General features: G+C 47.2%; 2 protein-coding genes across 7 annotated transcripts in view; one reads left to right on the top strand and one right to left on the bottom strand.

Moving 5' to 3' along the window:
- Window positions 1-11970, bottom strand: part of LOC125448568 (nectin-1-like) — a 40500-nt gene extending 28530 nt beyond the window's left edge. For 4 of the 5 annotated variants that reach the window (XR_009443101.1, XM_059641390.1, XM_059641392.1 and 1 more), the window contains exons 1-3: window positions 11795-11970; window positions 9130-9468; window positions 5204-5497 (exon numbers count right to left, since the gene is read on the bottom strand). Coding sequence is in view for 4 of the 5 variants with exons in the window: in XM_059641390.1 (XP_059497373.1) it covers window positions 5204-5497; window positions 9130-9468; window positions 11795-11864 (703 nt within the window). In the remaining variant the exon portion in view is untranslated. Of the gene's footprint in view, window positions 1-5203; window positions 5498-9129; window positions 9469-10273; window positions 10401-11794 lie in introns of all 5 variants that reach the window. The other variant, XM_059641393.1, reaches the window with a different exon arrangement.
- Window positions 11971-17681: 5711 nt separating this feature from the next.
- The window catches only part of LOC125448591 (nectin-1-like), a 39173-nt gene continuing 30960 nt past the window's right edge, over window positions 17682-25894 (top strand). For both annotated transcript variants that reach the window (XM_059641357.1, XM_059641355.1), the window contains exon 1: window positions 17682-17815. In XM_059641357.1, coding sequence (XP_059497340.1) covers window positions 17764-17815 — 52 coding nt within the window. In that variant the 5' untranslated portion in view covers window positions 17682-17763. The remainder of the gene's footprint in view (window positions 17816-25894) is intronic.

Raw genomic sequence — 25894 nt, 5'->3', positions numbered from 1 at the left:
CTATAGGTGCTATCGAAAGGACAGACTGATGGGCAGAGGGGGTGGGGTGTCCCTGTTGGTGAGGAATGATATTCGGTCCCTTGCGAGGGGAGACATAGAGTCAGGAGATGTAGAGTCAGTATGGATAGAGCTGATAAATTCTAAGGGTAGAAAGACCCTAATGGGAGTTATCTACAGGCCCCCAAACAGTAGTCAGGAGGAAGGGTGCAGGTTGAATCAAGAGTTCAAATTGGCCTGTCACAAAGGTATCACTGCAGTTGTTATGGGAGATTTCAACATGTGGGTAGACTGGGAGAATCAGGATGGCACTGGACCCCAAGAAAGGGAGTTTGTGGAGTGCCTCCAAGATGGATTCTTAGAACAGCTTGTACTGGAGCCTACCAGGGAGGAGGCAATTCTGCATCTGGTGTTGTGCAATGAACCGGATTTGATCAGGGACCTCAAAGTAAAGGAGCCATTAGGGGGTAGTGACCATAATATGATAAGTTTTAATCTGCAGTTTGAGAGGGAGAAGGGAGAATCGGAAGTGTCAGTATTGCAGTTGAACAAAGGGAACTATGGAGCTATGAGGGAGGAGCTGGCCAAAGTTCAGTGGTTCAATACCCGAGCAGGGATGACAGTAGAACAACGGCAGGTATTTCTGGATATAATGCAGAAGGTGCAGGATCAGTTCATACCAAAGAGGAAGAAAGATCCTAAGGGGAGGCGGGGGCAGCCGTGGCTGACGAGGGAAGTTAAGGACTGTATAAGATAAAAGAGAAGAAGTATAACATTAGCAAAGATGAGCGGGAAGCCGGAGGACGGGGAAGCTTTTGAAGAGCAACAGAGGATAACTAAAAGGGCAATACACAGAGAAAAAATAAGCTATGAAGGAAAACTGGCCAAGAATATAAAGGAGGATAGTAAAAGCTTTGTTAGGTATGTGAAAAGAAAAAAAATGGTTACGACTAAAATTGGGCCCTTGATGTCAGAAACGGGTGAATTTATTATGGGGAACAAGGAAATGGCAGAAGAGTTGAATAGGTACTTTGGATCTGTCTTCACAAGCAATCTCCCAGATGTAATAGTGGCTGAAGGACCGAGGGTAATGGACGAACTGAAGGGAATTTATATTAGGCAGGAAATGATGTTGGACAGACTGTTAGGTCTGAAGGCTGATAAGTCCCCGAGACCTGATGGTCTGCATCCCAGGGTACTTAAGGAGGTGGCTCTAGAAATTGTGGATGCGTTGGTAATTATTTTCCAAAGTTCTATAGATTCAGGATCAGTTCCTGCGGATTGGAGGGTGGCGAATGTTGTCCCACTTTTCAAGAAAGGAGGGAGAGAGAAAACAGGAAATTACAGACCGGTTAGCCTGACGTCAGTGGTGGGAAAGATGCTGGAGTTAATTATAAAAGATGAAATTACGAATCATTTGGATAGCAGTAACAGGACAGGTCAGAGTCAGCATGGATTTACGAAGGGGAAATTGTGCTTGACTAATCTTTTGGAATTTTTTGAGGATGTATCTATGAAGATGGATAAAGGAGAGCCAGTGGATGTAGTGTACCTAGACTTTCAGAAAGCTTTTGATAAAGTCCCGCATAGGAGATTGGTGAGCAAAATTAGGGCACATGGTATTGGGGGCATAATACTGAGTTGGATTGAAAATTGCTGACTGATAGGAAGCAAAGAGTAGTGATAAACGGGTGCCTTTCGGAATGGCAGGCAGTGACCAGTGGGGTACCACAAGGATCGGTGCTGGGACTGCAGCTGTTTACGATATATATTAATGATATAGACGAAGGCATTAGAAGTAATATTAGCAAATTTGCTGATGACACAAAGCTGGGTGGCAGTGTGAAATGTGAGGTGGATGTTATTAGAATACAGGGTGGCTTGGACAGGCTAGGTGAGTGGATGGATGCATGGCAGATGCAGTTTAATGTGGATAAATGTGCGGTTATACACTTTGGTGGCAAGAACAGGAAGGCAGATTACTATCTCAATGGAGTCAAGTTAGGTAAAGGGGAGGCACAATGAGATCTAGGTGTTCTTGTACATCAGTCAATGAAAGCAAGCATGCAGGTACAGCAGGCAGTGAAGAAAGCTAATGGCATGCTGGCCTTCATAACAAGAGGAATTGAGTATAGGAGCAAAGAGGCCCTTCTGCAGCTGCACAGGGCCCTGGTGAGGCCGCACCTGGAGTATTGTGTGCAGTTTTGGTCTCCAAATTTGAGGAAGGACATTCTTGCTTTTGAGGGAGTGCAGCGTAGGTTCACGAGGTCAATTCCCGGAATGGCAGGACTATCATATGTTGAAAGATTGGAGCGATTGGGCTTGTATACTCTTGGGTTCAGAAGGATGAGAGGGGATCTCATTGAGACGTATAAGATTATTAAGGGATTGGACACTGGGGAGGCAGGAAGCATGTTTCCGCGGATGGATGAGTCTGGAAACAAACGACACAGTTTAAAAATAAGGGGTAGGCCATTTAGAACGGAGTTGAGGAAAATCTTCTTCACCCAGAGAGTGGTGGATGTGTGGAATGCTCTGCCCCAGAAGGCAGTGGAGGCCAACTGTCTGGATACTTTCAAGAAAGACATGGATAGAGGTCTTAAAGATAGTGGAATCAAGGGTTATGGGGATAAGGCAGGAACATGATACTGATTGTGGATGATCAGCCATGATTATAATGAATGGTGGTGCTGGCTCGAAGGGCCAAATGGCCTACTCCAGCACCTATTGTCAATTGTCTATTGTCTATTGTTCCCTGCATCCTGGTGGGTTAATCCAAAATGAGAGGTCCGAGCTTCAGGATTTTGGGAGGAGGCAGATTTAAAGCAGAGATGAGGAAGAATTGCTTCTCTCGAAAGGTCATGAACCTGTGGAGCTCACTGCCACTGAGTGAAGTGACCTGAACAGGAGAGGAGGGTTCGACTTTGCAATGAATAATGTGTGAAAGGAAGTGGGCAGGAAGGTCAGTTGAGACTGAGATGAGATCAGCCACGATTAATGTCTCACGGTGGCTCAGTGGTTAACGCTGCAGCCTCACGGCGCCAGGGACCCGGGTTCAATCCCTCCCTCGGGCAACTGTCTGTGTGAAGTTTGCACATTCTCCCCATGTCTGTGTGGGTTCCCTCCCACAGTCCAAAAGAATGCAGGTTAGGGTGGATTGGCCGTGCTAAATTACCCACAGTGCCCAGGGATGGGCGGGTTAGAGAGGATTGGCCATGCTAAATTACCCATAGTGACCAGGGATGCGCAGGCTAGGGTGGATTGGCCATGCTAAATTACCCATAGTGCCCAGGGATGTGCAGGTTAGGGTGGATTGGCCATGCTAAATTACCCATAGTGCCCAGGGATGTGCCAGTTAAGGTCCTCACCCTCAACAACTTCTTTTTCGATTCCTCCCACTTCCTACGGACAAAGGGGGTGGCCATGGGTACCCGCATGGGCCCCAGCTATGCCTGCCTCTTTGTAGGTTACGTGGAACATTCCCTCTTCCGCACCTACACAGGCCCCAAACCCCACCTCTTCCTCCGTTACATTGATGACTGTATCAGCGCCGCCTCTTGCCCCCCAGAGGAGCTCAAACAGTTCATTCACTTCACCAACACCTTCCACCCCGCCTCACGTTCACCTGGGCCATCGCCAACACATCCCTCACCTTCCTGGACCTCTCTGTCTCCATCTCAGGCAACAACCTACAAACTGATGTCCATTTCAAGCCCACTGACTCCCACAGCTACCTAGAATACACCTCCTCCCACCCACCCTCCTGCATAAATTCCATCCCCTATTCCCAATTCCTCCGCCTCCACCGCATCTGCTCCCAGGATGAGGCATTCCACTCCCGCACATCCCAGATGTCTGCGTTCTTCAAGGACCCCAATTCCCCCGCCTCAGTAATTGAGAACTCCCTTGACCGCGTCTCCCGCATTTCCCGCAACACATCCCTCACACCCCGCGCCCGCAATAACAACCTCAAGAGGATCCCCCTCATTCTCACACACCACCCCACCAACCTCCGGATACAACGCATCATCCTCCGACACTTCTGCCATTTACAATCCGCCCCCACCACCCAAGACATTTTTCCATCCCCACCCCTGTCTGCTTTCTGGAGAGACCACTCTCTCCGTGAATCCCTTCTTCGCTCCACACTGCCCTCCAACCCCACCACACCCGGCACCTTCCCCTGCAACCGCAGGAAATGCTACACTTGCCCCCACACCTCCTCCTTCAACCCCATCCCAGGCCCCAAGAAGGCTTTCCACATCAAGCAGATGTTTATCTGCACATCTGCCAATGCGGTATACTGCGTCAACTTTATCCGTTGTGGCTTCCTCTACATTGGGAAAGCCAAGCGGAGGCTTGGGGACTGCTTTGCAGAACAGCAACGCTCGATTCACAGTAAACAACTGCACCTCCCAGTCGCAAACCATTTCAACTCCCCCTCCCATTCCTCTGATGACATGTCCATCCTGGGCCTCCTGCAGTGCCACAATGATGCCACCCAAAGGTTGCAGGAACAGCAACTCATATTCCGCTTGGGAACCCTGCAGCCATATGGTATAATGTGGACTTCACCAGCTTCAAAATCTCCCCTTCTGCCACTGCATCTCAAAACCAGCCCAGCTCATCCCCGCCTCTCTAACCTCTTCTTCCTCTCACCTATCCCCTCCTCCCACCTCAAGCTGCACCTCCATTTCCTAACTCCTAACCTCGTCCCACCTCCTTGACCTGTCTGTCCTCCCGGACTGACCTATCCCCTCCCCACCTCCTCACCTATACTCTCCTCTCCACCTATCTTCTTTTCTCTCCCTCTTCGGTCCGCCTCCCCCTCTCTCCCTATTTATTTTAGAACCCTCTCCCCATCCCTCTTCTCTGATGTAGGGTCTAGGCCCGAAATGTCAGCTTTTGTGCTCCGAAGATGCTGCTTGGCCTGCTGTGTTCACCCAGGCCCTACTTTGATGTGCGGGTTAGGGTGGATTGGCCATGCTAAATTACCCATAGTGCCCACGGATGTGCAGGCTGGGTGAGTTAGTCAGGGGACATGTGGGGAACAGGGATAGGTTGGGGGGTGAGTCTGGATGGGATGCTCATGATGGGCTAAGTGGCCTGCTTTCACACTGGGGAATCTACGATCGCATTGATCCACATCAATGGCTTCTCATACTCATCCTCTTAGCTACAGTCTGTTGTTGGACATGAGACTTACAGAGGATGGACAGCTGTACAGGATATTCAGTCTTGTTGCTTGTTGCTGAGTGAGTGACCTGACATGTCACTGTCTGCCCATTGTTTGAACGATGAGGGGTCATCGTATAGTTGCTGTGGACAGTCACCATATTGTTGTCGTTTACAACATGGATCATGGTGTGCTTCCCCGGGAGACTGGATTTCCAAGTGATCTCAGCTGCTGGGTTCCCGAAGGCCGAGGTACACTGAGCCACAGGAGCGTCAGAGAGACCAGCCTCGGCAGGTATCGATGATGCTGCGTTGGTGGGAATCACTGTCAGAGATAAAAGAGAAATGAGTTCAATTTCAGTCTCACTTCACAGAGCATTTCGGCCGGCTGCATTGGCATGGTGGCTCAGTGGTTAGCGCTGTGCCAGGAGACCGGGTTCAATCCCAGCCTCGGGTGGCTGTCTGTGAGGAGCTTACACATTCTCCCTGGGTCTGTGTCATAGATTCATGCAGCACAGAAACGCAGGCTTCGCTCCGACTCATCTGCACTGAGTAGACATCTTAATCAGACTGAGTCCCATTTGCCAGCGTTTGGCTGATATCCCTCCTAATTCACATACCCATCCAGATGCCTTTTAAATGCTGTAACTGTACCAGCCCCCACCACTTCCTCTGGCAACTCGACCTAAACACGCACCACCCTCTGTGTGAAAAAGTTACCCCTCAGGTCCCTTTTCAATCTTTCCCCTCTCACCTTAAACTCCAGCACCTCCCCGACTTCTTCCCCACCAAACCCCAACACACACACAGAGATCATCATTTTTAGAATAAGACAGATTTAACACGGAGAGAGAGAGATAGAGAGAGAGAGAGAGAGAGAGAGAGAGAGAGAGAGAAGGGGAAATGACTTCACTCAAAGGGTGCTCACTCCCCAGAGTGTGGCAGACACAGGGACACTGAGTAAATTGGAGGAGGAGATGGACAGACTTTTAATGAATAACAAGTAGAAGCATTACGGAGGGTGGGCAGGAGTGAGGAGTCAAGACTGAGATGAGATAAGCCATGATCGCATTGCAATGTTGGAGCAGGAGCGAGGGGCTGAATGGCCTACCCCTGCTGCTAGTTCTTCTGCCCTTACTTGAGCAAAGTGGGAATGCAGGAAGAGATCAGTGAGGAGCAGGAAGGAATGAGCGAGAATGTCACTGAAAGAGGTTACGTACTTTCAGATGAGGCATGCCATTCGTCCCCGGTGAAATACAATTTGCTCTTCGTCACTCTATATGGGACAGGCAGGCCAGCGTGTGGGAATGAGATGGGTCTGGGCTTGGGTATGAGGTTCTAAAGTGACCATTGCTTGAAGTGGTACAGGGTATAAGGTTATGAGGCAATTCCTGGGAAAAGGGCACTGGGAGTAGACAGATGATGGATGATGGGCTGAAGGGCCTCTGTTGTGCTGTCTAACTCTATGGGGCAGAGATTCCACTGACAGACAGTCATTATACTGATGTAGTTGGGATGGGGAACCTGTGATAAGGTGAGAGTTAGGGTCGGGTTAGTGTTAGGGAAAGGATCAGGGTTATAGTCAGTGTTTGGTTTAGGGTCAGGGAGATGGTTCCGGTCAGGTCTAGGGTTAGGGTCATGGTGAGAGTTAAGGTCAGGTCTAGGGTTAGGTTCATGGTGAGGGTTAAGGTCAGGTCTAGGTTTAGGGTTAGGTTTAGTGTTAGAGTCAAGGTTAGGGTCAGTGTCATGGTGAGGGTTAGGGTCAATCTATTGTTTGGGTCTGGGATAAGTTAGAGTTAGGGTCCTAGAGATGTGTTCAGTCTAGGGTCAGGGTCGGTGTTTGGATCAGGGCTAGGGTCAGGGTTAACATTAGGCTTAGGATTAGGGCTAGGGCTAGCAATAGGGTCAGGGATATGGTTAAGTTTAGGGTTATGGTCAGGGCAAGGGTTAGGGTTAGAGTTAGGGTTAGGGTTAGGGTTAGTGTTCGGGTTAGGGTTAGGGTTAGGGTTAGGGATAGGGTTAGGGTTAGTGTTAGGGTTAGGGATAGTGTTAGGGTTAGGGTTAGGGTTAGGGTTAGTGATAGGGTTAGGGTTAGGGTTAGGCTTAGGGTTAGGGTTAGGGTTAGGGTTAAGGTTAGGGTTATGGTTAGGGTTAGGGTTAAGGTTAGGGTTAGGGTTAGGGTTAGGGTTAGGGTTAGGGTTAGGGGTTGGGTTAGGGTTAGAGATAGCGTTAGGGATAGTGTTAGGGTTAGGGTTCGGGTTAGGGTTAGGGTTTTGGTGTTATTAGAGTTAGAGCTAGAGATAGAGTTTGCGTTGGGTTAGGGATAATGGGAACTGCTGATGCTGGAGAATCTGAGATAACAAGGTGTGGGGCTGGATGAACACAGCAGGCCAAGCAGCATCGGAGGAGCAGGAAAGCTGACGTTTCGGGCCAGGCCCCTTCTTCAGAAATGGGGCAGGGGAAGGGGATTCTGGAATAAATAGGGAGAGAGGAGGAGGCGGATAGACGATGGACAGAGGAGACAGACAGGTCAAAGAGGCGCGGATGGAACCAGTGGAGGTGAGTGTAGGTGGGGAGGTAGGGAGGGGATAGGTCAGGGAGGACGGACAGGTCAAGGGGGTGGGATGTGGTTAATGAGGTTAGTAGGCAGGAAATGGGGCTGGGGCTTGAGGTGGGAGGAGGGGATAGATGAGAGGAAGAACAGGTAAGGGAGGTGGGGACGCGCACACACACGCACACACTCTTTCACACACACAAACACATGCGCGCGCACACACACACACACACACACACACACAGACACAAACACAAGCACACATACACTCTCACACACACACTCACATGCTTGCTCACACACACACTTACGCACACCACTACACATGCACACACACACCCACAGACACATTCGCACACACACACGAGCGCATGCCCACACACACGTGCAAGCACATACACACACACACACTCATACACACACACACAAACACTCCACACGCTCACACACACACCAATACACAGATGCGCATGCACACACACACACACACACACACATACACATATACACACACACACACACTCACACACTCTCTCTCTCTCTCGCACACACACACACACACACACACACACCCACACACACAGACACACACACACACACACACACACACACACAGACACACACACACAAAACCATGTGTGCGCGTGCGCAACACACATGCATAGTCACCCACATGCACAAACATGCATGTGCACGCACACACTCACACGCACACACTCACACACATGTGCGCGCACACACACACACAAACACATGCACTTGCACACACACAGAGACTCACACATACGCACAGACACTCATACGCACGCACACACACACACACACGCACACACACACACACATACACACACACTTTCACATATACACTCATACAAACACACACAGACACACTAACACATGCGTGTGCACACACACTGACACACACACGCACATAAACATACACACCCACACACATACACACAGAGACACTCTCACATACACACAGAGACACTCTCACATACACACAGATACACACACACACACACACATATTTACACACACACAAACAAACACCAACACATACGCGCACACACACAGACACATACACACACATGCACAAAGACACTCACACACACACTCACACACACCAATACACACACACGCGCACAGAGACACACACTCACTCAGACACTCACACATACGTACAATCACACACATACACACACACACACTCACATACACAGAGATACTCGTGCACACACACACACTCTCACACACACAAACAGACACACAGTCACACACACACAAAATCATGCACGTGCGCACACATGCACACACACACACACACACACACACACACACACACTTTTCCTTTTCAATGATATATTGCCCACATAAATCCCGATCCCGGGTTGGGTACATACCTAGAATTGTTAAATGGATTCCTTTTTTCTCTGCTCCCTGAGGGAATAGTGTTATCTCACACGTGTAATTTCCCTCGTCCTGTATTTTCAAAGCTTTTATTCGGATTGATCCATCCAGGAGAGGTTGGTTACTCATCTCTATCCGTCCAGAATAGTTTTCACTTGGTACTGATGGCCCATACTTCAGATTATACACAACAACAGGCTTCTCCTGACCATCCTTTGTCCAGGAAAACTGCGTTATATTTGTGTTGTTTGCGGTTGGCCAGCATGGGAGCAGCACCTCAGTACCAGCCATTGCTGTAAGGAAGGCCCTTTCTCCAACAACACAAGTTGTAACTATCGAAAGACAACAGGAAATGTTGTATTTAGGAAAGACATTGGAGGCAGACACACGCTGAAAGTGAATCGGAGATGGAGAGTTCAAGCAAATCATAAAATCCTCGACATATAGAACCATAAGCAATTGGAATGAGATTAGGCCATTCAGCCCCTCAGACCTGTTCCCATATTCCACAAGGTCATGGCTGATCCAAAATTCCTCATGTCCTCATTCTGTCCTTTCCCTGTAACCCTTACTTCCCTGACTGATAAGGAATCTATGTCACCCTTAAATATGCATAAGGACTCCTTCCCATTGCAGCTCCCTGCGACGCGGTGTTCCAAAAAAAAATCCTCAGAGAGAAGAAATTCATCCTCATCTCAGTCTGAAGTTGGCGCCCCTATATTCCGAGACTGTGGCTCCAGACTGTCCCAGTAGGGAGCAAATGGACATGAGCTTCTAGGATTCTCTGCCACAGAAGGTGGCTGAGGCCAGACTGAATGGCTACAACAAGGTTTGGGTCGAGTTCGTAGGGCTGAATGGATCATAGGATACGGGGGAACAGGGACTGAGTTGAGAAATCAGTTGTGATCCAATTGAGTAGCAGAGCAGGCATGAAGGGCTGAATGGCCTACTCAAGCTCCTATTTTCTCTATTTCTAAATCCTATATTTAAACAGTAAGGAAGCAATATTTTGGTGGGGGCGTGTGATGCCTCAGAATTTAATATAAATCATTTCCCTTCACAATCTGCTGACGGCAAAGAGGCTTTGGTAAATTTCCTGTCCTGTCCGAAAGGAAAAACTTTCAAAATTCATCTCACCTTTTCACTTGGAGGAGAACCAATCCTGCATTGGGATGGTTGAGCCAGCTCTAGAATGACCATGGAGAGATCTCGCAAAGACAAGAGAAGATAAGACCACATGTGGAGAGGAGCTGGGGCCCGGCCACTGAAATTATAACGTAATGTGAAATATTCACGAGATAACTGCCACTTTTACAACCTCCGGGCTTCCCAGCGATATGAGCAATCTATGAAGAATATTTGAAAGCGTGGGGATATTTTTCTCATGCATCGCTCAGTGTTCTACCCTGCTTTCCCCTCATGGCCCTGGGCTGTTTCCACCAACTGCTCCCCAACTTTCAAACCTTCTCTAGAACCTTCTCCCTCAGCTCTGTCAGGCATTGCATCGCAGATTGCAACAGCTCACTGTGTCAAAAACAGACCTCGTTCCCTCTTCTCCACCCCTACCCCTTTGCTTTCCTTGCTGATTCTTTCTCTCCCCTAGCCCTCTGGTTACTGAACCTCCTGCCATTGAAAATGGGTCCTGGAACGATCCGAGGAATGAGGGATTTTAGATGCAAGGTAAGATTAGACATCCATATGCATAATGTGGTTACCATGGCAGGTAGTTGCCCAGCACCAGCTAAAAGTGTTATCTTCTCAACATATCCTTGGGTTAATGCCACTATCAGGCACAGCTCTATAATGGAACAGCAGCCCTAAGACCCTCTTGGACTATGGTGACGTTACTTGTTATAAGAGCAGGTCAGAGATTGGGAATCCTGCAGTGAGTAACTCCCGTCCTGACTCCCCCCAAAGCCTGTCCCACCATCTCCAAGGCACAAGTCAGGAGTGCGATGGAATACTCCCCACTTGCCCCTGGATGGGACGGCTCCAACAACACTCAAGATGCTCGACACCATCAGAGCAGCCCCTGCTCGATCGGCCCCACATCCACACTCCCTCCTGCGCCGACACTCAGTTGCAGCAGTGTGTACCATCTACAAGATGCGCTGCAGAAATCTTCCTTACAGGCCAACTTCCAAACCCACAATCACTTCCATCCTGAGGGACAAGGGGCGGCAGATACATGGGAACACCAGGCCCCTGCAATTTCCCCTCCACTCCCCATCCTGACTTGGAAATAAATCGCTGTTCCTTCAAAATTAATCTGAGCAGTCAGTATCTGGAATTGAACCCTGAAAAATGTGGGGTGATGCACTCTGGAGAGTGGGGAGTCAACCTTTGGCATACGGTGTTCATTTCTGGTCTCCCTGCTATAGCAAGGATATCGTGAAAATTAAAAGGGTTCAGAAAAGATTTACAAGGATGTTGCCAGCATCAACGTCCTGGAATTCCTCGCCTAACAGTACTGTGGGTGCACACACACTGCAGATGTGGAATAAATGTGAACATCACCTGCCCGAACTATATGATTGATTTAGAGAATTAGCCTGTGTTTTACAACAGGATACAAGTAGCACAGGCTTGATTTGAAAGCTGAAATCTAACAGAAAACACCGGAGACACAAGGCTGAATGATAAAACCTACAAACGTACCAGACAGTAGAGTGATGCATGCAGTGAAGGTCCAAATAATTAACAGCATTTTGCACTGAGGTCTCTTCATCTTCTTCCTTTGTAAAATAGAATCAAGTGGCAGTCCAGAAATTAAAACAGTCGCTTACTGAGCAAGCAAACCGTTCCTCTTCTAACAGGTCATTTATCTCCTGTGTATTTTTGTGGGGAGGCGGAAGTTACTTGAAATATCTGTTGATGAGCGTGAGAGGTTCCTCATTTTAAAATTCGGCACGGCAGTTGTTACACTTGGAACCAGGAATACAATTTGTCTTGTCTTAAAGGCCACTCCCATTCAGTTGCCAAAATTAATCTGATCAGTCAGCATCTGAAGTTAAACGCCAATAAATGCAATGTGGTGCACTTTGGAGAGTGGTCAGGACCACTTTTGGAATACTGTGTTCAATCCCGGTCTCCCTGCTACAGGAAGGATGGTGTGAAACTTGAAAGGGCTCAGAAAAGATTTACAGGGATGTTCCCAGAGTCGGAGGGTTTGAGCTACAGGGAGGGGCTGGATAGGCTGGGGCTATTTTCCCTGGAGCGTCGGGGGCTGAGGGGTGACCTTATAGAGGTTTATAAAATCATGAGGGGCATAGATAGGGTGAATAGACAAGGCCTTTTCGCCCAGGATAGGGGAGTCCAAAACCAGAGGAGCGCAGGTTTAAGGTGAGAGGGGAAAGAATTAAAAATAAGCCATAAGACCATAGAGCAGAAATTAGCCCATTCGGCCCATCGAGTCTTTTCTGCCATTTATTCATGCCTGATAAGTTCCTCAATCTCATTCTTCCGCTTTCTCCCTTGATCCTCTTGATAATCAAGAACCTATCTGTCTCAGTCTTAAATGTACTCAATGACCTGGTCTTCACGGCCTTCTGTGGCAGTGAATTCCATAGATTCACCACTCTCTGGCTGAAGAAGCTTCTCCTTATCTCCATTCTAAAGGGTCTTCCCTTTACTCTAAGGATGTGCCCTTAGGTCCTAGTCTCTCCTACCAATGGAAACATCTTCCCAACATCCACTCTGCCCAGGCCATTCAGTATTCTGTAAGCTTCAACTAGATCCCCCCTCATCCTTCTAAACTCCAATGAATATAGTCCCAGAGCCCTCAAACCTTCCTCCTATGTTAACTTTTCCATTCCTGAGACCATTCTCATGAACCTCCTCTGTGCCCGCTCCAGGGCCAATACATCCTTCCTGAGATATGGGGTCCAAAACTGCATGTAATACTCCAAATGAGGCCTGACCAGAGCCTTATAAAGCCTCAGCAGTATATCCCCGCTTTTATATTCAAGTCCTCTCAAAACAAATGCCAACATTGCATTTACCTTCCTGAATACTGACTCAACCTGCAAGTTTGCCTTGAGAGAATGTTGGATAGAACTCCCAAGTCTCCATGCGCTTCAGACTTCTGAATTCTCTCCCCAAAAGGGCTTAAGGGGCATTTGTTTTTCACACAGAGGGTGGTGCGTGTATGGAATGAGCTTCCAGAGGAAGTGGTGGGGGCTGGTACAGTTACAGCATTTAAAAGGCTTCTGGACAGGTAAATGAATAGGAAAGATGTGATTGTACTGGGAGGTGGGGGCAGTGCAGAGGGAGATTCACCAGGAATGTTGCCCTGCGATGGAGGAGATTAGCGATGAATAGAGTCTGGGTCAACTCGGGTCGTTTTCTTTGGAGCAGGGAAGGTTGGAGGGGTGGGAACCTGATAGAGAGGTCTCAGATTAGGAGGGGCATGGACTGGGTGGGTGGGACCCTTAGTCATCAGGTGAATGGCAAGGGGAGCATCATTTTAAAGTGAAGGGCAGGTGGTTTTGAGGGGATTTGAGGAAGAACATTTTCATCCAGAGGGTGGGCGCTTTGGAATGCAGTGCCTGGAGGGTGGAGCTGAGGCAGGAAATCTCTGAACCTTTGGTGTTGTGACCAGAATTGAACCCAATGTTTCAAATGCAGCCTAACTAAGGTTCTACAAAGCTTCAGCATTACCTGCCAATTTTTAAACTTAATGCCTGGGCTGATGGTTTTGTTTCATTTCTTTGCGGCCTTTTTTTTAGCAAATGGTATAATTGAGGGGCTTTCTGGGCCATTCCAGGAGGTGTTGGAGAGGCAACCATATTGCTGTGAGCCTGGAGTCACTTGTAGGTCTGGGGTGGGGAAGCCCGACTTCATACCCTGAAGGATAGCATTCAAATTGCAAGAAATAACAAGGTGGAAGGAACATTTTTACAGTGAGGTGGGAGAGTTGATTTGGACAGGCATGGCTTTGGTAAATGCAGCAGTGGATGGTGACTGACAGTTAAATGCTGAGCCATGTTCACATTTGATACGAAGCAGCTTGTTTCTGCTTGCCCAAGGTGCTGCTGAGAAATGAACCAGCAATGAGGAATGGCTTGACGAGTTGAAACGAAGCCATCGGCCGGGGTATGAAAGTTTTAAAATTGGCGGGTAATGTTGAAGATTTGCAGTACCTTAGTTAGGCTGAACTTGGAATGTTGTGTTCAATTCTGGTCACCACGGTACCAGAAGGATGTGGAGGCTTTGGAGAGGGTACAGAAAAGATTTACCAGGATGTTGCCTGGTATGGAGGGCATTAGCTATGAGAGGAGTTCGGAGGAACTCGGACTGCTGAGAAATGAACCAGCAATGAGGAACCTGTTTGTGGAGTTGAAACAGGTGAAGTGTGTATACCTTTGGCCTTTTCCATCAGCAAAGAACAGTTCCTCAACTCTTAATACCTGTAGCTTCAAGCCCAATTGGCAATCTGATTGTCCATCTGTTTCTTGTGCACTCAGGATTAATCAACATAGATTTACAGTTAACTGCTAGTCATTAACTGATGCTGTTGACATGGTCATAGAAACAGAGAAAATAAGGGCAGGAGTAGGCCATTCAGTGCTTCGAGAAGGCACTATGATCGCGGCTGATAATGTAATCTCACTATCCCACTCCCCCTTTCTCTCCATACTTCTTGATCCCTTTAGCTGCAATGAACTGACCCTGACAGCTTCTCATGGGTTCACATCTCACTGAGTGAAGAAATTCTTCCTCATCTCAGTCCTGAATGTCTTACCCCTTATTCTTAGACTGTGAGCCCCTAATTCTTGACTTCCCCAACGTCAGGGAACATTCTTCCCACATCTGGCCTGTCCAGTCCCATGGGATTTTACATGTTTTTATGAGATCCCCCCCCCCCCCACTGCGCACCCTCCCCCCCCCCCCCCCCCCCGATGTTGTTCTCCTAAATTCCAGCGGGTAGAGGCCCATTCAATCCACGCTTTCCTCATACGTCAGCCTTGCCATCCAATCTGGTGAACCTTCGCTGGGCTCCCTAAACAAGAAGAACATCCTTCCTCAGACCAAAACTGCACCCAATGCTCAAGATGTGGCCTCACCAAGACCCTGTATAACTGCAACAAGACATCCTCAATCCGATACTCAAATCCTCTCGTTATGGAGGCCAGGATGCCATTAGCTTTCCTCACCACCTGCTGTGCACCCATGCCAACTCTCAGCGACTGTGCCACCATGACACCCAGGTATCTCTGCCAAGTGGAACCCACTTACTAACGAACTAGCACTCACTTCTTGGACAGTATAAATGCTGTACCCCCTTTGTTTTGGCCATTCTTGCGGAATTTCCGGTCATGTGGTGAGATGAAAAGCTACGATAAGATGTTTCCTATTTTTCTTTCTCAGCAACATCTAAGTTCCTGCAATGCCAAATGGCAATTTTGCAACTGCATGTTGCAAGTGCAGTGAAGCATCTCAGAGAGCACGTACCGTCTGATAAGGACCTGACCAGCTTGAGGTATCATCATCTTTGAGCTAGTTTGAGAAAACGCGGCTAAAGCTTTGAGGAAGGAGGCCTGAAATTGATGAGGGCAATCATCCCAATGAAGCAGACATAGAACGGTACTGGTATTCATCAGAACAGAGGCACAAGGAACAAAACCTAGAGAAGAAACAACATCGTGTGGAAGAGGGTTCTGACTGATTAGACCATGGTAGGGCAGGGATGTGCAGCAGAAACTCACCAACAAGATCACGAGGTGCTGGATGGCGGTTAATTGTTGCATTTTCAGAAGCCAGATGTGAGGCGCCAGTGTTGGACTGGGGTGCACAAGGTAGAAATCACATGACATCTGGTTATAGTCTCACAGATTTATTTGATAGCTTGTGTCTCCAAATAAATCGATTGGAACGATGTTGTGCGAGTTCTGTCCTTATCACAGGAAATGCAGCAAAACTCCTTAGCCACTTGTTGGCCGAAAACTGTGTGCTGTTGTGATGGGGGGTAGGAGGTGCGATGGAGGAGCTGCACAACATTTGCCAAGCCGTCGTTCTGCGAAATCATGAAAACGAGAAGGGCGCGAGTGTGCATTCACTCAGAGGATGGTGCCATGTTGAGGATGATTCGAGATCTTTAGTTTGAAAATGGATGGAGCAAACTGCGTATTGTGTTTTGAATCCTCTGCTGTTAATACTGTGACTGGCTTGACATTTTATCTTAATGTTCGCCTTCAGCCAATAAACAGTTAATTGCAAAAGCGATGTCAGTTTGAAAGATCTGCAAATATCAGTATCCTGTGTGAGAACATGCATCATTTTTAGCATGTGCAACTGTCCTTGACTTCCTTCAGTGTCACAGCATCTCAGAACACAAATTTGAAGGACGACGCCTTATCTTCCACTCTGCGGCCCCGTGGATTCGACGCTGAGTTTCTCCAATTTCAGATAACCTTTGCACCCATCCTCCTTTTCCAGCCCCACCTCCTCCCTTCCATTTCTGCCTTCTGACCCTCCCTTCCACCCACCAACAGGATTCATCCCTCCCACTGACCAATCGTACCTCCTGCCAGTGTCCACCTCTCTTCCCCCTCTTCCAAGCGTTATCTGCATCTCCCCCTACCCTCACATCTAGCCCTGAAGGAGGGTAATTACCCGAAACGTTGACTGCTCCTTTCCTCCAGATTCTGCCTGGCCTGCTGTGTTCTTCCAGCCTCCTGTTTGCCTACAGTGGGAATATTTCCCCAGTTGCCAGAGATCTGGGCGTTGACACAAACAGGCAAGTCAATATGTTGACCTGGGCATGTTGAAGGATCACACAGCTCATCTCTTTTAGAACCATAGAGGCCTACAGCATGGAAACAGGCCTTTCGGCCCGACTTACCAATGCTGTCCAGTTTTCCCAACTTAAACTTGCCCCATTTGCCTGTGGTGGGGCCATATCCCTCCATATTTATCCTGTCCACGTACCCATCTATGTGTTTCTTAAGTGACAGAATTGTATTTGCTTCCACCTCTACCTCTGGTAGGCCATTCCAGACACTCACTTTGTATGAACAAAATTGCCCCTACTGTATCTCTCTCCTCTTACCCGAAACCTGTGCCTCCTGGTTTTAGACTCGCCTACCCTGGGGAAATGCTGCCTGCTATCTACCTTGTCTATGCCTCTCACGACTTTATAGACCTCTATGATGCCACCCTTCAGTCTCCCACGCACCTCAGAAAATAGCCCCAGGCGATCCAACATCTCCCTACACCTCAAACCAATCCGGGTAGCATCCTAGTAAATCTCCTCTGCACTCTTTCTAGTTTAATAATGTCCATGCTATAGTCGGGCGACCAGAACTGCACACTGTACCCCAAATGTACGCTCAACAATGGCTGCAGCAACATGTCATTCCTTACTGCAAGGGGCACAGTGACACTTCTGGTCAGAGACTGCCCTCTTGCATGAAAATATAACTGTAAGACTCATCGAGAGATGGTGCGCGTGTGTGTGAGAGAGAGAGAGATAGAAAACCACATACACATGACATCTAGCTGACATTTTCTGAATTTGTTCCTTCCTCTTTAAAAATTTGCGAAGGCGAATGATGAGCTTGGAGAGATCCTGCTTACTCAAGGGGCATTGACGAAACATGTTAAATTGAGAAACGGCTCAGCAGACAATGAGTTACTTGGCGTGGAAAACATCTCTTGGAGTTCTTCTTCTGCTCTCAGGTAAGCGAGCAAGCTCATGACGAGGTGTTGTTCCTCTGTGAAGGAGTTCATTTACTCCCTTTCCCCTTCCAGCCTCTGTGTGCAGCTTGTAACAAATTATATGCCCCTATCTCTAAATACCTTCCAGCTCGTCCTATAATAACTCCAACTCTGTTTTGTAAGTCCCCATTGAAGCTGCTCCCTTTTAGATCACAACAGCTTGCTGTGTCCACAGACCAAATTCTCCTGCTCCTGTCCCACACCCCTCCTCTGCTTCTTCTCCTGATTCGCTTCAATCTGAATGGTCAGCCCTTCTGTGCACTACCGCCACCGCCCCCCCCCCCCCCCCAACTCACCCCAGCGCAATTTCATTGAATTATAGAATCATATTGCACTTCATCACGGCCCTTCAGGAGCCCTTCGCCCCGTCAGGGCTTGTTTGGTGTAATATTACTTCCTATTTTTCTAAAATTCCTTGTCTCCAGCCTCCCTGCATTAAAAGTGACCTGCCCATCCCATTAGTTTGCTCTTTTCATTTGGAGTTTTTTATGTACAAACTTTAACACCCCGCCTACGCACTCAAGCCTGGGCTATTAGTATATACTAAAAAGAGCAGAAATTCTTTAACTGTCACCACAATCCACTTCCCTCTATTTTGAAAAACATTTTTTTTTGCTGCTTCTGGTGTTTCTTTGATCAGCCAATTCAACACCACATTCGATTTCTTTCCTTAAAATAAATGCCCTCTATATCCTTCCTTCTCAATAACCGAATCCGAAGGAAACTTGTCAGAAATTGAACTGTCCGGGCCCCGCACAAGAGACTATGAAGGAACACATTGATGGCTATTCCTCGCATCATCCTGCACCCTGTTGCTGATCAATGTTCCCACAAAGCAGTCAGGACTAACAGCTGACAACTCGAATCTGATTACCAAAGAGAAAATGGCAGATTATTGTATTGCACTCATTTGTAACTGGGACGATTTTCAACTCGAGCGAATTCTTTCAGGCCAATGAACATCATTTATTGTCTGAATGCCTCTTCGTCTGTCCTGTCGATCTATCTAACTGCTTCCCTGAAGGTCATTAGTGAACCAGATGGGTTTTGTTTTGTTCCTGACGATCAGCAATGGATTCATGAGCAACATTAGAGTCCTAATTCCAGATGTTTTATTGAATTCAAATTCCACCATTTGCCCTGACAGGATTCGAACCCAGGTCCCCAGAACGTTGCCTGAGTCTCTGTATTAGACCCCAGCGATAATGCCACTAGGTCATCGCTTGCCTGCCTACATACCTACCAATCCACCTCTCTGTCTATGCATCTCTCTGTCTTTCTGTCTTTCAGTCTGTCTGTCTGTCTGTCTATCTATCTATCTATCTATCTCTCTATCCATCTAACTATCTATCCAATTATCCAGCTATCTCTCTGTATGTGTGCATTTATGTACTCAGCTGTCAAATCTGAGGAGGCTTGTAAAATTAGTGCAAAATGTAGCTCCAATATCCCAGATACCACAAAGTGTGGAGCTGGATGCACACAGCAGGCCAGGCAGCATCAGAGGAGCAGGGAAGTTGACTTTTCAGGTCAGGACCCTTCTTCGGAAATCATTTCTTCTTCTTTTCTGAAGAAGCTTCCCGACCCGAAACATCAGCTTTCCTGCTCCTCTGATGCTGCCTGACCTGCTGTGTTCATCCAGCTCCACACTTTGTGGTGTCTGGCTCCAGCATCGGCAGTTTCTGCTCTCTCAAGATCCCAGCTTGCTTTCACAGCTTCCTTATTCACTCATTTACTTACATATCTGCTGCACTGTCACCTTTTACCATTTATTTTGTTTGCTTTGGCCTTTGTGCTTGCTTTCATATCCTCTTTAGAAATCTTTTTTCCTGTACTGTGAAAGAGGAAAGACAGTAAAATACGATCCCTTACTGACAATTTTCAAGAGTGCACACTCCTCCACTATCTTTAACTTCTTAAAATTTGAGTTGCTCACTTTGAGATCCCTCTGCCCAAGCACCATTCCACACACTTTGTTTATAATTGAATTGCAACGGTCCCAATCTTTTGAATTTACATTTCCAAAATCGGAGCATTTTCTTTTTTTTAATTCCCAGAAAAAGAACATCTTTTCTTTGGAAAGAGAAAGCTGAACTGAAGTTTATTTTAATTTCAGTACAGGCCTTTTTGACAGACTTTTTCCTAGGGTGGGGGGAGCTATTACGAGGAGGCATAGTTTTAAAGTGAGTGGAGGTAGCTGTAGGGGAGACGTCAGAGGTAGGTTCTTTACTCAGAGAGTGGTCGGGGCGTAAAATGCATTGCTGGAGAGGGGAGTGGAGTCAGCCTCATTAGGGATATTTAAGCAGCTATTAGATAGGCATATGAGTGACAGTATAAGGTAGGGGTGGGGGTTAGATAGACATTAGGGTTCGGGTAGAAGTTTGGCACAACATCGTGGGCCGAAGGGCCTGTACTGTGCTGTAATGTTCTACGTTCTAACTCCATATCAAGAAATCTGTCACTAAAACTGTAGAGGTGCCAAGCTAAAAAAGTCATTTTTACGAATTGAGTAAAAAACCCCGAGTTAGGACTATATATCATTTTGATCAGAACAGCGACAGGAAGAAACATAGGCAGGTAGAGATTAGAGAAAGGAGTGAGCCATTCGGCCCTTTAAGCTTGCTCTGCCATTCAGTCCATCAGCCTAACACTGTTAAACCTTTTTTCCTCGCAGAGAGGGAGATTTGAAAGAGGTTTTCAAAACTATGGACAGCGTAAAAGAGGGAAGATAGAGGTAGGAGCAAGAACTGAAGGGGTATGGAATTAAAATGATGGTCAAATGCAGCAAAGTTGAGGAAAAATGTTTACCCTCAGCGGGTAGTTAGGATCTGGTTTACTCTGAACCAGTTAGCTCAGTCTGCAGGAGAGCTGGTAGGTAATGGAAAACAATATTAATAGCCCCCAAGATAACAAAGTGTGAGGCTGGATGAACACAGCAGGCCAAGCAGCATCTCAGGAGCACAAAAGCTGACGTTTCGGGCCTAGACCCTTCATCAGAGCGGAAACCTGCCCACGGCCGACGACCTCTTCGCTCCGTCAACAACCTCCACAGCCAGCAACCCCAGAGAAGACAGCCACACTGAGCCCTGCTGCATCTTCACCTTCCCCCCAGACCTCCCCCTGACTGAGGACGAACGGTCAGTCCTAAGCAAGGGGCTCACCTTTGTCCCCCTACAACCACACATCAACGAATACCAGTCACGGTTGGACATAGAGCAGTTTTTCCGCCGCCTTCGCCCTCTGATGAAAGGTCTAGGCCCGAAACGTCAGCTTTTGTGCTCCTGAGATGCTGCTGGGCCTGCTGTGTTCATCCAGCCTCACATTTTATTATCTTGGATTCTCCAGCATCTGCAGTTCCCATTATCACTTAACAGCCCCCAATATTGGCTGAAACACCTTCCCCCAAACCTTGCCTGATGCCCATTGACCTTAAGTTTAAACCGCCACCAGTCCTCTCTCTATCGTGAGGGAGGAGCTCTCTTGGGCTATGGAAACTTTAGTGGCTTTTAACTGAAATCTTTGATTCCGCTGTAACATACATGGTGCGGTCTCACTAAAAAGGGCGCCAAAAATGATAGGAGGTACAGATAGAGTAGACAACCAGAGACTTTTTCCTAGGGTGGAGGTAGCTATTACGAGGGGGCATAGTTTCAAAGTGAGTGAAGGTAGATATAGGGGAAACGTCAGAGGTATGTTCTTACAGTGGTCGGGGCGTGGAATGCATTGCCGGAGAGATAGTGGAGTTGGCCTCATTAGGGGCATTTAAGCTGCTATTAGATAGGCATATGGATGATAGTGTAAGGTAGGGGTGGAGGTTAGATAGACCTTAGGTTTAGGGTAAAAGTTCGGCACAACATCGTGGGCCGAAGGGCCTCCACTGTGCTGTACTGTTCTCTGTTCTAAACGTAGACAGAGATGAGGAATGTGATGATGCTGTCGCTGTGAGAAGGATTCTGAAGAAGGGCCCAGACCCGAAACATCAGCCTTCCTGCTCCTCTGATGCTGCCTGGCCCTGCTGTGTTCATCCAGTTCCACACCTCGTTCCATTATTTTGTCCTGCGACTTTTTTGAAGAGAGGGTGTGAAGGCAGAGGTACTGAAGTGGGCCAAGGAGCCAGCCTGAATCTGTAATGTTTTTCTTGTTAAAAGCAATCTAGCATTGGATAGGGAGTGACCGGCTCACCCAGTGCATGGTTTTTCTGGTGTTTTTTATTCAGCTGTGGCAGTCACAAGGTGTGTAGAGTGTAGCAGAAGAGTTGCAAGCTTCAGTGAAAGATTCCTCTAACGTTCTCTCCCTGGACGCTGCTCCCTCCTGCCTGTAAGAGTTTGTGTTTGAATTGACCTTTTTTGCCAAGGGCTGTGCCTATGGGACGTTGCTGCTTTGGAACAGTTGATTAGCTCATCTGCTGTATCGGGTCAGTTACATTTTCCAACAAAGTCACTCTAAATTCTGCTTTCTTTTAGCCATGTCTCAAGAATAGTGTTTAAATAAATTTCACTTTTCTTAAAGCCACGTGGTTTGACCAGTTCTACGAAACCTGGAGCATCCAGTTCACATCTGCCTCTAAAATAAGAAAAAGTTACCTTCTGAAAATACTTTGAGGGAGGTCTGACCTGGTCCATTACAGACTGGCGGCTCTTGTCAGGATAATTCTATAATTCCAATTTGGGTTTAGGACTGTTGGACTCACAGGCAGTGACTGGTAATTGTCAGTGTCTTTTGGTCACTAAGAGTTTTCTGGGGGCGGTGGGAGAAGCGGCTTTGGGAATTTTACAAGGAATGAGCAAGGAAAAGTTCTTAGAGTTGGCAGACAAACTGGAGCTGGGGTTGTCTTTGTCGGTGAGGAAAAGGAAGGTAAACACAACAACAACTGAACATTTACGTTTGCTGGAAATGCCATCGGAATCTTTGGGACTCGCGAGAATTCAATTGCAGATGAAAGGGAACTGAAACCGTTTAATTGCCGTGAACAGCAGAGGAAAGAGAAAAGGAAAGGATCTCTCAGGCAGAACGAAAAGACAAACGAGAGGAAAGGCCCTAGCAGAAGAAAGGGAAGAAGAGAGAGAAGGAAGGGAGAAAGAGAGAGAGTTTGAACTTCAGAAGTTGGTACTTAAACAGGAAAGTCAACTTAAAAGGCTGGAGGTAGGAGGTAGGCTTAGTGAGGAGAAGAGGGAGGATGAACAAACCCGTTGTAGCCAAAGACCTTTTGGGGGTCTAGACCTGAAACGTCAGCGTTTGTGCTCCTAAGATGCTGCTTGGCCTGCTGTGTTCATCCAGCTCCATACTTTGTTACCTGGTGGGGATCTGTTTAAATACGCTCAGACATTGCTCAAATTTTACAAGAAGGGTATAGAAGTAGTAGATTCGCCAACTTTGGGAACATTTAAGTCATCATTGGATAAGCATATGGGCGTACATGGAATAGTGTAGGTTAGATGGGCTTGAGATCAGTATGACAGGTCGGCACAACATCGAGGGCCGAAGGGCCTGTACTGTGCTGTAATGTTCTATGTATGTAAGACATTTTCATTTGATTCGAGAAAATGGCTAAACAAATGAAGTGGGTTTTGTTGGTGCAAACAATGGTGGTAGGTAGAGCTAATGAGATATTTGCATCATTATCAGGGGAAGGATCTGAGAAGGTGAAAAGAAACATCTGAAGTGCAAATGAGCTAGTGTCAGAAGCCTATAGACAGTGTTTTGGGGTGGGGGGGGCATACATTGAGTGTGAAAGCATCAAAGAAAGTAGTTTTGACAGATGAATAAGGGCACTGAAAATAGATCAAACATATAATTCTCTTAGAGAGATGGTTATTTTGGAGGAGTTTGAAAATTTACTTCATGAGGTAAGGACAGCTCGCATGGAAGAGCAGTGAGTGCAAACTGCAAGAAACGGCCGATGATTATCAGTTGGTTCGTAAAATCAAAGTTTGGCTTCCAAAGTCAATTTCAATCCATGAAGGATAGAAACTGGGGAAAAGAGAAACTCTCAGGTGATAAGGGAAATGGAGATCTCATTGAAGACAGTAAAGATAGTTTACTACAGCCTAGAAAGGAAAGCCATGAGGGAAAGAGAGTTAAAATGTTCTAGTGTTTTCACTGCATTAAAATAGGCAGCATGAAATGTTTCAGAGATAGTAGGAAGTACAGATGCTGGAGAATCCGAGATAACAAGGTGTAGAGCTGGATGAACACAGCAGGCCAAGCAGCATCAGAGGAGCAGGAAGGCTGACATTTCGGGCCTAGACCCTTCTTCAGAAATGGGGGAGGGAGGGGTTTCTGAAATAAACAGGGAGAGAGGGGCAAGGCAGATAGAAGACGGATAGAGGAGAAGATAGGTGGAGAGGAGACAGATAGGTCAAAGAAATGTCAGCTTTCCTGCTCCTCTGATGCTGCTTGGCCTGCTGCGTTCATCCAGCTCTGCACCTTGTTATTTCAGATTCTCCAGCATCTGCTGCTCCTACTATCTCTGAAACAATTTTAATCGCACTGCGAAGCTTCTTCTAAGGATTCCTACCTTGAAGAAGTTACCCTCCCGCCTCTGGAAAAACCTCAGTGGATCTCCATCCCATCCTCTTTGACCCATCTGTCTCCTCTCCACCTATCTTCTCTTCTATCCATCTTCTATCCGCCTCCCCCTCTCTCCCTATTCATTTCAGAACCTCCTTCCCCTCCCCCATTTCTGATGAGATGTCTAGGCCCGAAACGTCAGCTTTCCTGCCCCTCTGATGCTGCTGGGCCTGCTGTGTTCATCCAGCTCTACACCTTGTTACCTCTGCATGAAACGTTACTGGTTTAGAGAAAGCAATGGGGAAGACTGGGGTAGTAGAGAGTGTTAGCATGGATAGAGCCAATTGTAATGTGCACATATAGTGCTAATAGAGTAAGATTAAAGATTTTAAAATGAAGCAATCTTTATATATTGATGGCTCTTTACTTTTAAGGGAGGAGACATGACGATACTGTCTCTTTAAAAAGATTATTTTGTCCTGGGTTTTTTTTTTGAAGAGAGGTTGGAAGGACGGAGGTGCCAAAGTGACCAGAAAGTTAAAACACTTTGACAATGGAAACAACTGGTTCTCTCAGTTCAGGGAAAATGGGAACTACAGATGCTGGAGAATCCGAGATAACACGGTGTGAAGCTGGATGAACACAGCAGGCCCAGCAGCATCAGAGGAGCAGGAATGCTGACATTTCTTTGACCTGTCTGTCTCCTCTCCACCTATCTTCTCCTCTATCCATCTTCTATCTGCCTCCCCCTCTCTCCCTGTTTATTTCAGATTCCCCTTTTCTGATGAAGGGTCTAGGCCCGAAACGTCAGTGTTTGTGCTCCTGAGATGCTGCTTGGCCTGCTGTGTTCTCCCAGTTCAGGGTTTTCCAGTGTTTACGTCACGTGTGACAGTCACAAGATGTCGAAGTCTGGATGGGTTTCGAGCTTCCTAACTGCATTTCCCTGTAATCTCCCTCCTGCCTGTAGGAATCTGTGTTTGAATTTACCTTTTTGCCAAGGGCTGTGTATATTGGAAAAGTGAACGATTTCAGCTGCTGTGTTGGGTCGGTTAAGTTTTCCAATAGCTAAGTTATTCGAACTTCTGCTTCTGCTTGTTCCTGCTTTAACGATCGTGTTTAAGTAAATTCTGCTTTTCTTAAAGCTTAACAAGTTACATCGCACCTGGAGGCCCCACATCGCACTTACCTTTAAAATAAAGAAATATTAGGGTCTACGCTAACCCCTTAAAATATTTGGAGGGGCTCTGTCCCTGTCCATAACAAGAGGAATTCTTCTTTCAAAGGTTTGAGAGCCTTTGTAATTCTCAGCCGGGGATAGCTGTGGGAATAGAGCCCTGGCGCGTATTCAAGTCTAAGATAGACAGATTATTTATCAGTCAGGCAATCAAGGGGAATACTGGGAAAAGGGCTGGAAAGCGGACATAAGGAATGATCCTATTGAATGGTGCAGCAGGCTCGAGGGGCCGAATGGCCCAATCTCGTTCCTATTGAGTATGGTCCTATATATTGAGGATTTTATGATTTGCTTGA

The sequence above is a fragment of the Stegostoma tigrinum genome, chromosome 41 (assembly GCF_030684315.1).
Source record: "Stegostoma tigrinum isolate sSteTig4 chromosome 41, sSteTig4.hap1, whole genome shotgun sequence".
NCBI classification, from domain to species: domain Eukaryota; kingdom Metazoa; phylum Chordata; class Chondrichthyes; order Orectolobiformes; family Stegostomatidae; genus Stegostoma; species Stegostoma tigrinum.
This window is presented reverse-complemented; position numbering and strand designations above follow the sequence as displayed.